The following is a 17,647-nucleotide window of genomic DNA, read 5'->3' as shown; positions in this document are numbered from 1 at the left end:
TACCATCTATAAAGGTGTAATTCTCTTGTTATTCTCTTGGGTATTATTCTATACCTGCAACTAAACTCAGCATTAAATAATAGGCAGAGATTATTTTTTCAACTACTCGAATTTTGTACTCTTATTTTATGCTAAATTTTATAATGGGATAATTATACTCGCAGATTCAACCAAACGACCTCTTCGACTCTTATACTTTTCACTGAAATATTATGAACAAATGGAAGAGGGAAATGAAAAACATGGAAAGCATGAGTACTGTAGGTAAGAAATTTTTTAAGTGGAGTGTGGGAAAAGGAGCCTACGGAGAGTGTGTGAGAGTGTGTTTGCGCGGGGCATATCTGAAATGTCAGTCGTAGGAATAAGAATAGGTGCCAATAAAGGTTTTATCAGTTTTGTTCCTTGTTTGTATATGGACATCCAATTACAATTGAGTACTACCTGTGCCGACCCAGCACCAATGCTTCCCTTCACCCCCACTACAAAACAACCCAACCCCCCAACCCCACCCTCCAAATTAGAAAGACGAGATCGTTAATTACTTTACACTGGCTGAGGTATTATTATTAAATATACTTCTGTTTGTATTGCTTATTCCCCACCTGGTCTTTGAATATGTTTGATTGAGATATTAGGATAAAAAGTAAAGAAAAATATAGAGGGAAAAGAGGCTGGTTTTAGGTTTTTTCTAATTTGGAGAAAATAGGAAATAAAGTGGTAGTATTGATGGTGAGATGGATGAAATCTTTCTATCATTAACTATAGGTTACGGTTCGAGTTTTGAAAATAAAAATAAAAAATTGGTAAGAAATGTTTCCTCTTAATGTGCTAAACACGCAATGTAAATCTGAATTCGAACCATTATGTTTCGGATATCAGATGGGTTAAATTTATTTTTTCTTAAAAAAGGTAAATACTTCTTCCTCTTCCTATTAGACAAAATATAAAGCATCATACGAAAAATTACTTCTTCCTTTCACCAATATATATTTTTTGTCAGTCTACTTTCTAAGTTCGACATAGTATTTTATGCTTACTTTTTATATCTTTTGTGGTTGGGGAGAGGTGAGGGAAATATAAGGTAATTTTCATTAATAAAACACCTTGAGTAGAATTCAGAAAGGGCATTACCTTTAAATTGTTTAGAGAAAATGAGGCAATACTATTCCACATAATAATTTCTTGAGTTAAAAATAGACTTATTCAACCGTACTCCTCATCTCCTATATTATCTTTTCGCATATCATGGAAGTTGTGTTTGTTCTGTTTTCCTTATGGATTGGGGTATTGTTCTGTTCAACAGGTTCAAAGATCTATGGTCTTTGAGGTTGACAAATTTCTTGGTTTTTTAATAAAAGACGTTGTGTTAGCGCTTTTCACATTTTTTTCCCCGTAGGATAGGATCATCAGAAGATATAAATGCATTTCTATTTTAATTTCCCTGTTATTAATGTGATCTCCAGATCGAATTCATTCAAGAGAGGCGATATTCTCTAGTAATCATAGATATTTACTCTGATTATTGATATTCATGACATGACATGACTAGAAATGATTACGACTTTAAGAGTCATATGCGCTTTTTTTCTATTTTCTATTTTCTATTTTCTATTTCTATTTTCTGTATCCTAATCCAGTAATCCACACCAATGCTTTCCCCACTCCCCACTACAGACAAACACCCCCCCCCCCAAATCCCAAAAGTAGAGGTGTACAAAGTAAACCGACAAACCGCATCAACCCAATAATTCGAGTCAAACCGAGAAAAAAATTTGACTATGGTTTGGTTTGATTTGGTTTGGTGTTGGAAAAAAAAACCCGACCATAATTGGTTTGGTTTGATTTTAACTAAAGAAAGTCAAACTGAAATCAAACCAACCCGACATTACATATATAGAAATTTTAGATATATTTAATATATAAATATAATTATTGTGATGTAATTTATAAATATTTCTTAAAAGATTTCATAATTTTATCTTTTGAGGTATTATTTCAAGGTTGGACTTAGAACTTTTGAATGTTTCAATAAGTTTTATAGTCATTAACGTTAGTAAAATAGTGCTAACAAAAGCCCAAACCAAAATCAAATCAATATTAATGCTCATAAAAGACATTCAATTCAATACTACGAACGAGAATGTATTGAATATCTATTTTTTATTTTGCAATAATTCAGATAAAAATGCATAACCTATTTTTATTTTTTCTTTAGCATTTAATCATATAATTAATACTCCCTTATTAGTCTACTTATTTTAGCATGACTTAGTACTTTTAGATTATATTTATTTTTATTATGGCTTTTTAATTAGCAATATTTATATTACATAATTTTATTGTCTTTATTGTTGAATATTTTAGGATAATGCCATGACATATCTCATATTTTTGTATTATTTCTTGAAAAATACTTTATATAGTTGTATCTTACTAGGACTAAAGAAACATTTTGAGCACAATTTATATGTTGTGTTCTACGAAGATTTTACCGGGAAAAAAACCCGAAAACCCGAGAAAAATCTAGAGCGAAAAACCCGAGTTTTATTGGTTTGGTTTGATTTTTATATTTAATAACCCGACACAATTGGTTTGGTTTGGTAATTGTAAAATCCGAACCAACCCGTCCTATATACACCCCTACCCAAAAGGAAGGAAATCATTAATAATTAATTTTACTAAACTCTATTAAATGGGTTTCATCCAAAGATTACTTTTACTAGTTACTCGTTGTCTTTGTTAATGATGACAAAATACTGAAAAACTTTGAATTTATGGGGTGTTGGATAATGGATAATTCAACTGATACGCAAGTAGAATATAATGAACGATATGAAAATAAAAGAATTACTTGAGACATGCAATGCAACGAATGAAAATAGTACCTGCTGCACTGCACACATAGCTGTATCGACCTGACGCCGATCCTTTCCCCCCACTCCCCACTACAGATACAGGAAAAAAAAAAAGAGGAAATCATGGAGTATAAATTTAGGCTCCCTGCACTGTACTAGTACAGATTTCAACTGACCAATTTCATGTTTAACCATGAAGAAATATAAACGTCTAAATATCCCTCCCGACGTCGAAAAGAATAGAAAAAGTTTGGAAAAGCTCCGGAAAGAAAAACGCTACTGGTGGTTGTACGTAAAGAGAACTGATCAATATTTCAACATTGAACATTATGAACCTGAGCTAATGGTCAAATATGGGGAGAGGAAGAGATTGGTGAATTTTCTTTTCTTTTATTTTACTAGCTGGCACATTACGTTTGTTAAGAGTAGGTTGGTATTCAATAGCTGGAAGTAGTAGCTGATTAAGATCCACATTTTTGTTAAAGCCATTATTATTTCGAGTTAACCATAAATGTCAAAGACAGAATGGTATTAAGAGTTTTCCATTTTAAGATATGGTTATTACTGACGAAGGTTTCTCTTGCACCACCAGTTTTCCAGCCATTTGGAAAGATCCATAGGAGAGTGGTTCAAGGTTGTGCGTTCGAAAGAAAACATGGAAGATAGTTTCGTTAATTTGTCCCCTTGGCAGATTTCGCAGTTGTCTTCTTCGGTTATATTTGTTTGAGCAAGTTTCTAGTAGGAATTGCCTGTTATGGTTTAGGAGTCACATAAAATTAATGTCTATCTCCCATACACATTTAAAATGGCTATTTGTGGTTGAGGTTTCCCCTAGTTTGATTTGAGTGAGATTTGCAGATTTTGTATGGAAATGCCCATCTTCATTAGGATCCCAGATAACCAATCGTCCTTAGCATTAATATTGATGGGTGTCTCACTAATTTGGTTGTCTAATAGGTATTAATAATCCTTTCCTTGTTGTTTATTTGAAATGGGAAAGCCCAAATATCTCCAGTTTTGTCAGAGTATGAATTTGTAATATCATCTTTACTGTTATTGTTAGAAAAGATTATTTTTGATTTGTTAAAGCTGATTTTAATTTTGTCCCGAAATTCATTAAGGGTCTTAATGATTGCATCCCCAATTTTTGAGTTTGCCCGAGCTAGGAGGATTTTATCATCTCCAACATAAGGTGCTATAACTTGGGTCCTGAAGGGGAAACTCAAATACGATCCTGCTCCTTTCTAGAAATCTTATGCTCGATAAGGCTTCCATACACATAATAAACAAGTAAGGGGTGAGAGGATCACCTTGTCTGTATCCTCTAGTCGGTTGAAAGAATTTTGTTGATATTCCATTAATATTTATTGTTACAGAGGATGTAGAGACACAAGACATAATAAAGTTTATTATACGATAAGGAAAATTTACCCTTTTAACTTGTCTTAAAATCTGCTAACATGTTGTTGTACTTTTCTTATCAACAGTTTGAGCAATTCCCTCAGATGAAGAGAGATTTTGCTGCTGGTTTGGCTTTGCGTGAAACTTACGGATCATTTTTGTTAGAGTCAGCTGCCTACAGGATTAGGCTTCTATTGGTTTACAAGGGTAATAATTCTTACCGTCTATAAGAGTGTTTTAGCTTATATTGTATATATTTATGTATAAGTATATATATGAGTTATGTGACGTTTTCATGTTTTTGAAACATTATGCAGATGATGGTCACTACGATTTTCCCCTTGCTACACTTTTTAGTAATGGGATAATAGATAATCTTGTAGAATGTTGTCGATATGGACATTGGCACGGTGTCCGCGTGAGTATAACTCCTTATCGTTTGTCCACAGTATTTACGATGTAATATTGTTTCTCATTTTCCTCTTGTTTTCTTAGAGCCGAGCCGCAGAAACTTTAGGTCAAGTCATCTCTGATGGAACAACAGCACAGGTTCAAGAATTAGTTAACCGTGACGCTATTCCTGTTCTTCTACAAATGCTTAATGATGAGGAAATAAGGCACTATGACGATGAGAAATGGTTGGATTACTTTGTAACTAATAAGGTACGATGGTAATTTTTCTGAAGTTTGTATACTCCTATTTAAGAAATAATCTGTACTTTCGCATCTCTTAACTCAAATATTCATATTCTATTTAAGGCCGTCAACACTTTGGCTTCGTTATCAGCTAAATTAGATGTCGGAGGTGATCTAGTTACAAGATTTGTTAACCAAGATCTGTGTGGAAGGCTGATGTTGCTTTTCAAGTTAGTTATTCTCCTTTAAATTGAAGTATCATTATGCATACTTGGGGCATAATGTTCTTGTTCTTCTTGCTCTCTTTCTATTCTTTTCTTTTGCGGTTTCGCCTATGTGATCTAATAAAATGACGTAATGATAGGCATCCTAAACCTTGCATTGTTGATTGTGTGCTGACATTTGTGGAGAACTTTCTTACAAGAGGAGGTGAAGATCAAATTCAGGTAGTCCTTACCTATCCTCCATGATAATGTTATCGTTAATTTTTTACTAAGTGTTCTTGTTATAATTGTTATTATTATGCCTGTATTTGTAAATAATGATTCTGGAAATTAGAACGTTAGCTTATAAACGTAAATATAAATAAAACAGAAATTAATTCGAGCCCACTGAATTCACAGTATTTTCTTAAGGAATTTAATCCCCTCCTAGTACCCAAGGTTATGGATTATTTCCTTCCAGGATAGAACGAATTACACACTGATGTAGCGGTACTTCAAACCCCAGTGTTTCAGCGAATACAAAGTTCGGCAACAAATCACACTTACGGATGCTTTGTTTGTAGTTTAAAACAATGCAGAACAAGGGAGGAAAACTCAGAAGTCGAATGGAAATTCTGAGAGGAAGGAATGCAAATTATAGCCAACGTTGAGTTTTCGGTGAAGAGAAGATCAATAGCTCTCAATTCTGTTTCGGTGTGTCTTCAACAAGCTGCTGTTATTCATATTTATAGCAGTCAGTTGTGAGACCCGCCCCCTCTCCATGGTGGAGCATGCACTAGCTTGTTATGGAGCAAGCACTTAGCCATGGTGGGAGGAGCACTAGGCGGCTGCTATTGCAACTGGTGGTATAATACACGGATTGGAACATATCCGTTACAAACACGGATAATATTACGTTAATATCTACTATTAACAAATAAATTTGGTCCAAAAAATTAATCAATCAATCAATCAATCGATCATTTGACCAAATCCAAATCCAAATCCGAATCCGAATCCGAATCCGAATCCGAATCCGAATCCGAATCCGAATCCGAATCTGAAGCCGTAGCCGAAGCTGAGCCGAGCGAGCGAGCGACGACGACGGCGCGAGGCTTGCCTTCTTCCTAACTCTTTAAGAGCTACATGAAGTGCATTTGTACATAAACCCACCAAACTCCTTTTCCTCTACCAATGAGGGACAATGTCTCATTAAAAGGAGAGGGAAACTTAAAATTTTACTCAAAATTTTCATTTCCCTCCATTTCTCATTCACCCTCTTTTTAATACCTTTCTATATTAAAAAGAAACTCAACAATCCCCCACATAAATGGGGAATAGCTATATCACGGTAGTATGCATGAAAAACTTGTGTGATTTGCAAGCAAGGATTAATTGCATCTGGATAAGTAGGTTTCCCTTTGAACTTTCCGTAGTGAACTTATGTCGGATATACTCGGTCAATCGGTAGATTTGATATCTTTGAACCGTCGAACTTTAGTGTATACCTAGACAACCATAAGTCACACAATCAATCCCTTAACCGTCTTTGGTTCTCATTGTTGTGTTCGTTTCAGCCATGAACACTGCCTGGTTTCATAAGTGCGTAGAGAATTGGCCTTGCAAAATTCTCCTTGAAGCGGCTAACACTTCACACTTACATAGGTGATTCCTAAACGTGTCATCCCGTAGATACACTATTTGTTATACCCTGTATCAAATTTAGAAATCATTAAAAAGCCTTAATGCTTTATCCTTGGTACTGAACATTGTCTCATCACGAGAATGGACTAAAAATTTTGTTGACAATGTTGAACCTTCATTAATGACTTTGTTTGATCTCCTTGAACCTAGATCTTGGGATCTTCAGTCTTCTAGGTAGAGTTACCGCCACAATAACTTGTTCTCGGCCATAGTCTCATTCCCCTCGATGATTTCTCAACTACCTCTCTAGTTAGGCCTTTTGTAAGTGGATCCGATACATTATCACTTGACCTTACATAGTCAATCGTGATAATTCCTCTAGAGAGTAGTTGCCTAACGGTTTTATGTCTTCGTCGTATATGACAAGATTTACCGTTATACATAACGCTCCCAGCCCTTCCAATTGTTGCTTGGATATCACAATGTATGCATATTGGTGCCAACGGTTTGAGCCAAAATGGAATGTCTTCCAAGAAATTCCGGAGCCATTCAGCTTCTTCACCGGCTTTATCTAAGGCTATGAACTCAGCCTCCATTGTAGAGCGGGCAATACATGTTTGTTTGGATGACTTCCAAGATACCCTCCTCCACCAATAGTGAATACATATCCACTTGTGGACTTCGAATCAGTTGAATCGGTGATCCAATTTGCATCACAATATCCTTCAATCACCGCAGGATATTTACTGTAGTGCAAATCAAAGTTTTGGGTATGTTCTAAATATCCCAAAACTCGTTTCATTGCCATCTAGTGAGATTGACCTGGATTGCTCGTGTATCGACTCAGTTTACTTATAGCACAAGCTATATCTGGTTGTGTACAATTCATGATGTACATTAAGCATCCCAACACACGAGCATAATCCAATTGTGATATGTTTTGGCCTTTGTTCTTTGCTAATGCAAGATTCACGTCAATTGGAGTCTTTGCAACTTTAAAGCCTAAGTGCTTGAATTTTTCAAGTACTGTCTTAATATAATGAGATTGTGACAATGCCAGACCTTGAGGAGTCTTTTGGATCTTAATCCCCAGAATTAAATCTGCAACTCCCAAGTCCTGCATATCAAACTTGCTAGTTAGCATACGCTTAGTAGCATTTATGTTGGCAATGTTATTACTCATTATCAGCATATCATCCACATATAGGCAAACAATGACTATGTGATTTGGAACATTTTTAATGTACACACATTTATCACATTCATTTATCTTAAAACCATTTGACAACATTGTTTGGTCAAATTTCGCATGCCATTGTTTGGGTGCTTGTTTTAGTCCGTAGAGGGACTTAACAAGTCTACATACCTTCTTTTCTTTACTTGGAACTACAAACCCTTCAGGTTGTTCCATGTAAATTTCTTCCTCCAAATCTCTATTTAAGAAGGCTGTCTTTACGTCCATTTGATGAATTTCAAGACCATAAACTGCAGCTAAAGCTACTAGCATTCGTATGGACGTAATTCTCGTCACTGGAGAATATGTATCAAAGTAGTCAAGACATTCTCGTTGTCTATACCCTTTGACAACAAGTCTTGCTTTAAATTTATCAATAGTGCCATCATCTTTCATTTTTCTTTTAAGAATCCATTTACACCCCAAAGGTTTATTTCCAGGAGGAAAATCAACCAATTCTCATGTATGGTTGTTCAATATGGATTCTATTTCACTATTGACTGCCTCTTTCCAAAACAATGATTCCGAAGAAGACATAACTTCTTTAAATGTTCGAGGCTCATTTTCCAATAAGAAAGTCACAAAATCTTGTCCAAACGAAGTAGACGTTCTTTGACGTTTACTACGTCTTGGATCTTCCTGATAAAATGTACTTTCTTTTGTTTCTTTCCGAGGTCGTTTAGATCCTTCACCAAACAACTCACATTCCTTTATACGGATATATATTTTCAAAGAACTCAACATTATCTGATTCTATAACTGTATTATTATGAATGTCAGGATTTTCTGATTTATGAACCAGAAATCGATATGCTTTACTATTGGTCGCATATCCTATGAAAACACAATCAACTATTTTCGGTCCTATTTTTACCCTTTTGGGTTTAGGAACTTGTACTTTTGCCAAACACCTCCACACTTTAAAATAATTCAAGTTGGGCTTCCTTCCTTTCCATTTTTCATATGGAATGGATTGTGTTTTGCTATGGGGTACTCGATTTAGTATTCGTCTAGCCGTAAGAACAGCTTCCCCCCACAAGTTCTGTGGCAATCCAGAACTTATCAACAATGCGTTCATCATCTCCTTTAATGAACGATTCTTTCTACAATCCCATTGGATTGGGGCGTGTAAGGGGTTGTTGTTTGATGAATAATTTCATATTCTAAACATATTTGTTCAAAAGGAGATTCATATTCACCACCACTATCACTTCTTATCATTTTGATTTTCTTGTTAAGTTGCATTTCAACTTCATTTTTGTATTGCTTGAATGCGTCTGTTGCTTCATCTTTACTATTAAGTAAGTAAACATAGCAATATCGAGTACTATCATCAATAAAAGTTATGAAATACTTCTTTCCACTGCGAGATGGTATTGACTTCATATCACAAATGTCTGTGTGAATTAAGTCTAAAGGATTTGAATTCCTTTCTACCGACTTATAAGGATGTTTAACATACTTAGATTCCACACATATTTGACATTTTGATTTTCCGCATTCAAACTTATGCAATATTTCCAAGTTAATCATTTTCCGCAAGGTTTTATAATTGACATGACCCAAACGTACATGCCATAAATCATTTGACTCAAGTAAGTAAGAAGAAGTTGAAGTCTTATTATTATTGTCAACAACTATTACATTGAGCTTGAAAAGGCCCTCGGTGAGGTAACCTTTTCCTACAAACATTTCATTCTTACTTATTACAACCTTGTCGAATACAAAAACGCACTTGAAACCGTGCTTTACAAGAAGTCCAGTAGAGACTAAATTCTTCCTAATTTTGGGAACATGAAGGACGTTGTTCAAAGTCATGACCTTGCCAGAAGTCATCTTGAGAAATATCTTCCCATATCCTTCAATTTTTGCTGTAGCAACATTTCCCATAGAAAGCATCTCTTCGGGTCCAGCAGAAGCATAGGTAGAAAATGCTTCCCTCACAGCACAAACATGGCGAGTGGCTCCAGAATCAATCCACCACTCCTTAGGATTTCCTACCAGGTTGCATTCAGAAAGCATGGCACACAAGTCATCAACATCATCATGTTTTTCTACCATGTTTGCTTGACCCATTTTCTTGTCTTTCTTCCGAGCACGACACTCCGTAGATTTGTGTCCGATTTTCCCACAGTTGTAGCAGTTTCCACTGAACTACTTCTTGCTTGGGTTGTATTTCGGACCAGAAGCCTTCTTTCTCTTTTTGTTATCTTCAACAATATTTGCTCCCATTATTGTTGAATTTCCATGGCCTCTCCTTTCAGCAGCTTTATTGTCCTCTTCGATTCTCAATCGAACAATGAGATCTTCAAGGGACATTTCTTTTCGTTTGTGTTTCAAATAATTTTTGAAGTCCTTCCACAATGGAGGCAACTTCTCAATTATTGCTGCTACTTGGAATGCTTCATTAATGACAAGACCTTCAATGAAAATTCCGTTAATAAAATTACTAAAAATTTTACTTTCAACATCAGTATTCTTTTGAAATATACCTTCAGCAAGTAGATCATGAATAATTACTTGCAATTCCTAGACTTGGGTAATAACAGACTTGATATCTACCATTTTGTAGTCCAAAAATTTTGCAGCCACGAATTTCTTCACCCCGGCATCTTCAGTTTTGTATTTCTTTTCAAGCGCATTCCACAATTCTTTTGATGTCTCCACGCCACTGTATACATTATACAGATTATCATCCAGTCCGCTAAGAATATAATTCTTGCACAAAAAAACAGAATGCTTCCACGTCTCAATCACGAGAAAGCTTTCATTCTCTGGAGTTTCATCTGGCAGATCAGGAATATTTTCCTTGATGAACTTCTGTAGACATAACGTAGTCAGGTAAAAGAACATCTCCTGCTGCCAGCGCTTGAAATCAATCCCGAAAAATTTTCCGGGTTTTTCTGCAGATGCTAAAGCCGGTGTTCGGCTTGTCGATGCGTTGGTAGTCACCATCGGAACAGCTTGATTTCCGTTGTCATTCGCCATTTTTTCTGGGGGGAAAAATGACACAAACAAACGTTTAAAACTGGAGTAAAAAATCACGTAGATTTTAATCTCCAACAAAACGCCACGAAGGCTTTAAAACTGGAGTAAAAATCACGTAGATTTTAATCTCCAACAAACAGCCACAAAATCACGTAGTGTTTCAGCGAATACAAAGTTCGGCAGCAAATCACACTTACGGATGCTTTGTTTGTAGTTTAAAACAATGCAGAACAAGGGAGGAAAACTCAGAAGTCGAATGGAAATTCTGAGAGGAAGGAATGCAAATTATAGCCAACGTTGAGTTTTCGGTGAAGAGAAGATCAATAGCTCTCAATTCTGTTTCGGTGTGTCTTTTTCCAACTGCTGTTGTTCATATTTATAGCAGTCAGTTGTGAGACCCGCCCCCTCTCCATGGTGGAGCATGCACTAGCTTGTTATGGAGCAAGCACTTAGCCATGGTGGGAGGAGCACTAGGCGGCTGCTATTGCAACTGGTGGTACAATACACGGATTGGAACATATCAGTTACAAACACGGATAATATTACGTTAATATCTACTATTAACAAATAAATTTGGTCCAAAAAATTAATCAATCAATCATTTGACTGAAGCCGTAGCCGTAGCCGTAGCCGAGCGAGCGACGACGACGGCGCGAGGCTTGCCTTCTTCCTAACTCTTTAAGAGCTACATGAAGTGCATTTGTATATAAACCCACCAAACTCCTTTTCCTCTACCAATGAGGGACAATGTCTGAGAGGGAAACTTAAAATTTTACTCAAAATTTTCATTTCCCTCAATTTCTCATTCACCCTCTTTTTAATACTTTTCTATATTAAAAAGAAACTCAACAATAATTGGATTACTACTTGTGTATAAAGTCATGGATTTATCTTGTAGCTACACTTGTGCTCATCATATCATTCTTATTCTATGTGTGAGGTCAAGCTTCCTTTTTAATATCACAACTCACTGCTATACTGATGGCCAATTAACACTTCTCCTTTGCTTCCTGATTAAAATCTGAATTAGCTTTAGTCAAATGTTTCATTTTTGTTTTATCCAACAATATTTTCATGAACAATTTTAGAAGCAACCGTTGAGAATTGAGATCATGATAACAAGCTTCTTAATCATTTAGCACTTGAAATTTTTGGTATTCTTTAGTTAAGTTTTGGTTGCACAAAAAGCTTTATTCGCTACGACAATTTTTTTATGCCATGTTGATCCTGGTAGACTATGGCTTGCTAGGCTTTTCTCTCCTTATTCTGAAGTTGGACTACATCAAGTTTACTTCGCATTTATCCAAATTTTGTAGGATTTTATGTACAAAATTCTTTCTTAATTTGTTGTACTGGTTTGTCATTTTCTTGAACGGTTATAAATGTATACATTAATTCCTGGACTACTTGGACTATCAAACTCTAGCATTATCCTACTAAGGAATTAGATGACAACACAATTAAGAAGCCTTCAAGAGATATTATCTTTAGCACCCATATGTAATCTCCCCTGTGTATCCACCTTCTTTTTTGGTTAACATGTTTCTGAGTCCTTTTTAAGGCAATGAGATTACGTCCTTCTATATATGTGTTCTAGGTTCTCCATGAACACCAAGTTTTGGATCATCTAGCACAAGTACTCGCGGATCCTGCATGGCACAATTTATCCATCCTGATTGTACAATATAAGGCAGCAGAGGCTTTGGGTAATTTTGCCCGTCGTTCAACAAGGTGGAGGGACCTTGTTATTGATACTGCTCCTCTCATCCCATTATTTCAACTTCTACATAGGCTATCACGTGAGGCCACTTCTATTAACACGTCATCAGCTATCAGAGCATCCAGGACAATAGGAAACTTATGTTTTGGAAGTCCACCCCCATCATTTGATAAGGTGGAGTAGAAGAGATAGTTTGTGTTCTGTTTTGAGACCATCACACTCATAGCACAGATTTCTTTAATGCTCATACACGATACACTGTTGTTGTTTCAGTTGAGGCCATCATTACCGGTCCTCCGGTATCTCATTGATCTGGAGCTTCGTATAGAAGAAGAAGCAATCCCTGTTCTTAAGCATGCTTGCTTAATTATTGCATGTCTTGCACGAGGTGGATTTGATCCTATAAATGCGCTGATTGAGCAAAATATGTGCCCAAGGCTGGTGATGCTTTTGGCGTAAGTTGTTCTCCTTTTTCAACAATTCTTTTCTGTTGTTAATTCTGATGTGTTCAGCTAGGATGAGGGAGAATCTAATAAGCTGAGGTTATGCCAGACATACGAATAGTGAGGTAGTAGCAAATGTGCTGAAGATTGTGGAGAACTTCTTTAGGAGTGGAACTGATAATCAAATTCAGGTACTCCCTGTACCATTAACCTGCTTTTGTCTTCTACCCCAATCTTTTGATGTTTACTAACAAATACCTCAGGCGTTAGTGTCTCGGTCATAATCTGAATCATGTTTGTAAGATCCTTCTTTTTGTTTTATATAGAGTTGATATTATTGGTGTTTCTCGGAATTGTTGCCATTGCTGTTGCACAACATCAGACCATTTAAGCCCTCAGGGTGAAGATATCGGTCACAAATAAAGGCTTGTTTGTAACATTTGTAACATGACACTTGCACTCCTTTTATGGTTTGCTATGTTCTTCTGGTTGATTCTGAAGAAAATACATACACAAGAGCTAAATGAATCTCTGCCTAAATATTGATTTAAGCCCAACCTTTCAACGAATGCACGTATTATGATTTTGAACTCATCTTCTTGGATATGTGTTGTTCTCTTTTTATTTTAATTAAATAGAGAATAAAGTTCTGGCACAATTTATTTTTACAGAAAGCCGGATGAGAAAATTAGCGTATGAGGCCTGTTATTTTTTAAAATGAAAGGTTTGTTTAATAAAATTTGTTAACCCTTTTACGTTTTCTAGGTTCTACATGGCAACCAAGTTCTTCAGCGTCTTTTAAATATCCTGAACAATCATGACAACCGACCTTTAACTTTGAGGAGTGTTTGTCGTGCCATCGCAAACATAGTGAGCTACCGGAGCAGTCAAATACAGGTTCTTTTGTGAACTTCTTAATCTTGATTCTTTTTGCTGCAATCCATGAAAGGATCTGCTCAGTCAAACTAACTTGAGCCTGAGCATTCTGTAAAACTCTAATTGTTGTAGAATATTCTTTGAGACATTGTGTATGAATATTATTAACTACTAGTATAATTTATGAGCCTTATTCTATGAAACAGAGGATGGTAGATGCAGCTATCTTCCCTCCTATTATTCAAATTGCGATTAACCAAGAGGTTGATGATATCAAATATGAGGCTGTATATGCTATCTCAAGTGCTGCCAGGAGAGGATCTCAAGACCAGATTAGGTACAATCTTCTCATTAAAGTACTTTCTGTTGCTTGATAAGTGTGCTGTAGTTGCCTTTTATATATGTATGTGTGTCTAATGTACGTGTTTTTGTGTGTATATACTTATGTGAATATTTGTGTGTGTTGTATCGTTGTGAAGCTGCATTAGTGTGCATGTTATTTGGGCCATTTACGTAATAACTTAAGATACAATATGCATACCATAATTGGCTTGCTGGTATATCCCAGTGATTGAATGTATTCGTAAGCTGCTCCGCTTCAATATGCCTCATTAAAATAACCTTAAGTTGCAAAACTAGGAAACCCCCATTTTTGTTCTGCTAGTGGTGTTGACATGGGCTAAGATTCTACATAATTGGATGTCGTAAACGTGGATAGAATTTCTTATTTTCTGTTAATTCTAAATAATAATTTTCTAAGGGCATCTTCTTTCTGTCTTAACTTTAATTTCATCAAAAAGAAATCTTGTGCATCCAATGATATATCTGCCATAGTATGCACTGTGGTTACTCAAATGAACAGAATGTTGGTAACACAATTTTGTGTATATAGTCTACTAGTTATGATTTGAACTGGAAGGCCTAAAATATGTTTATCTGGTATCGATCAGGTACTTAGTCGGCCAAGGTTCCATTGAAGCACTTTCTTTGGGTCTTTTATGTGAAGGATACACAAGAAGAACTTCTTGTTTCCAGGGGCTCCTAAATATTTTGAGGGTGGGAGAGGTTGACAAAGTTGATGGTGTAAATCCTTACGCAGAGATGGTCACTAACAGTGGTGGACTTGCTAGGATCCAGAGCCAAATGGATGATCCGGACGTTGGAGAAATCGCAAGAAAGATGCTGAGGTTGTGCTGGCCTAGGGAGCTCTGATTGCTGGTTTTGATAAAATCTGGTAGTGCCATTCTCTACTTCCTCTCAAACACCCACACATTCTCTCTTTCTGTGCTTCTCTGAATTATCTCTTCTTTTGTTCTAAACTCAACCTTGTCTCTTATCTCATCTTCCTCATTCATATTCTCTAATTTCAGGATAATGATGAAGAGTGTCCTGCTTCTCTTATTTCTCCGAGTTCTAATTGTAGTTGCATTCATTGTTATTTTCCATTGTAATAGTGACTGAATTCTCTGTTAGTTGCTATATGTGGAAGTTATCAGTTTGGTTGTTTTCATTTGACTGCCATTTCCGATCGAATTCAGTTGATAATCAAATATACTTTCCAATTTGGGTTAATTGAACTGCTGAGTTCACTACAGGAGTAAAATATATTGGTATGTGATAATTTTTGTCGGTCTGCGTACATATTACCCTCCCCAGACCCCACTGGTGGGATTATACTGGGTTGTTGTTGTTATTGTTGTTGTTGATAATTTTTGTCAACCTGCTTTAAAAATTTGTTTACCTCGAAAAATGGGTGTAACAATTAAATATGATTTGTGGTGTTAAAGATATGTGATTTATTCTAATACTAGTGAATATACAAGTAATGTTAAGTTTAAGTAAGAAGAATTTGAGCCAAACCAGTGTTGCTATAACAAAGAGGACCTCGAGCTCGACTTTCTTAGTGGCCTCGAGGTCAGCTAAAAGCAATGGAGTATGAACAATAAAGCTGAAGAACACTTGTAGAGCACGGTAAACAAGAAAAAGCAAAATAGAATATTCTATTGAAGTGAATAATGTGAGAGATACTTACAAAATGATTGGGGTCCCCTTTGTATAGGAGGAGAAAACCCCAATATAGTACATTCCTAATTGTAAGAATTCTATTGGTACAGGTGTACAATAACCCAGTACGGACCTGTACCATTTCGTACAAATCTTATCCTTTAATTTATGCCCTGACCCACGTGTCCTTGAGAAATTCTCGCTCTTTTTTGAGTGCCCTCGAGATTATACTGCCCTCGATGTAGGTCGTGCTAGGCCTTCGATCTGCTTCCTCGAGGTGTGTGTCCTCCAACCGGGTCTGACCTCTACTTCGAGTCGTCCAGACTCGGACTCATAGCCCAATTTAAGACTTCGAAATCGGACTCCTTGATTTTGACCGTATACAACATTCATGTACAAACTTTCATATATACCAACTTCAGATACCCAATGTATTTACTAGACTAGTAACTAGTACATCCATGTGCCAAAATACCAAAAGTTTCTAGCAGACCTTATTATCAAGCACTTCCTCCATGAGAAATTTTGTACAAGCTTTGTCCTCATAAATTCACCTTGGAAAGAGTGTAAAGTCAGAATACCAGCAATTTGTTCTTCTGCAATGGATTAGATTAACTTCACCAACTTTTCAGCTTCTCTAATTATATGGATTATCTATATGCTTAGTTCTACCATGGTGTTTACAATGGCGACTTATGTTCCATAAAAACATTACTGTAGTAGCTAAAGATTGGGACATGACTTCCTGCTTCCAAGAGAAAACACTACTCTCAAATGTAAAATAATAGCCAGAGGTTCTTTTGATCAATATTTCCTAGTCCCTACCTAAGTAGCTATCTGCATATCCTATGAGCGTATCAGTTTCACCCTTCGAGTACTATACACAGTAATCAACATATCTCAATGTATTTCAAAACTCTCTTAATTAATTTGCTGCTCCTATATGAACTTGACTTACCGAGTATTTGACAGCAGATTTTTCTTTAGAAATGAAAATCCCAGCATCACATTCACACTGGTCTATTTCCACTCCCAGTTAATATTCTAACAATTCAAACACTTTTTGAGTCTCCTCTGTTAGGCACAACTGGTTTAAAAAGTAGTTAGGGGTAGTTTAAAGGAGAATTAATAAAACGGCAGCTTTGGTGTATCCCTTAAAAGTGTTGAATAGTATAAAGTCAAGCAACGAAATAAATTTAGTTCAATACAAAAAATCAAAATAAATAAGAGTAAGATCAGCATAGTTTGCATATTACAAATAACAAAGAGGATTTTTCTCTTTCCGCAACCATAGTGATCAAGAGTATCCCAACCATAGTGATCAGGGAGCCAGCACTTCCTACTTTCCTCTAACTGATCAAAATAATCCCTCTCCTTTTTTGGAATTTTTGTAAGCTTAAAAGAGCAGTTAGGTAGAATAGGCCTAACTTAGTACTCCCTCTGCCATAACTTATGTAGCGGTGTTTGACTCGATAAGAAGTTTAAGAAAGAAAGGAAGACTTTTGATTTATGGTCCAAAACAAACCATAGATATGTGTTTGGCTATGAATCACCCATAAAGTAAGAATTTTAAAAATAAATTATTTTTAAATAAGAAAGTATGAGATTCTTTGAAGACAAACTAAAAAAGAAATTATGATACA

General features: G+C 35.9%; 1 protein-coding gene across 1 annotated transcript; it reads left to right on the top strand.

Moving 5' to 3' along the window:
* The first annotated feature begins 3,048 nt into the window (after nt 1-3,048).
* LOC104223204 (importin subunit alpha-1b-like) lies at nt 3,049-15,409 on the top strand. Its single transcript, XM_009774581.2, has 13 exons — nt 3,049-3,228; nt 4,343-4,463; nt 4,574-4,674; nt 4,752-4,919; nt 5,016-5,122; nt 5,257-5,338; nt 12,559-12,855; nt 12,955-13,136; nt 13,234-13,315; nt 13,890-14,021; nt 14,207-14,337; nt 14,951-15,234; nt 15,371-15,409. Exons 1-12 carry the CDS (start codon nt 3,049-3,051, stop codon nt 15,210-15,212), a joined length of 1,845 nt encoding a protein of 614 aa, XP_009772883.1. The 3' UTR covers nt 15,213-15,234; nt 15,371-15,409.
* Nucleotides 15,410-17,647: the final 2,238 nt, after the last annotated feature.

This window comes from Nicotiana sylvestris, chromosome 11 (genome assembly GCF_000393655.2).
Source record: "Nicotiana sylvestris chromosome 11, ASM39365v2, whole genome shotgun sequence".
NCBI classification, from domain to species: Eukaryota; Viridiplantae; Streptophyta; class Magnoliopsida; order Solanales; family Solanaceae; genus Nicotiana; species Nicotiana sylvestris.
The sequence above is the reverse complement of the archived record's forward strand: the minus strand, read 5'-3'. Positions and strand labels throughout refer to the sequence as shown.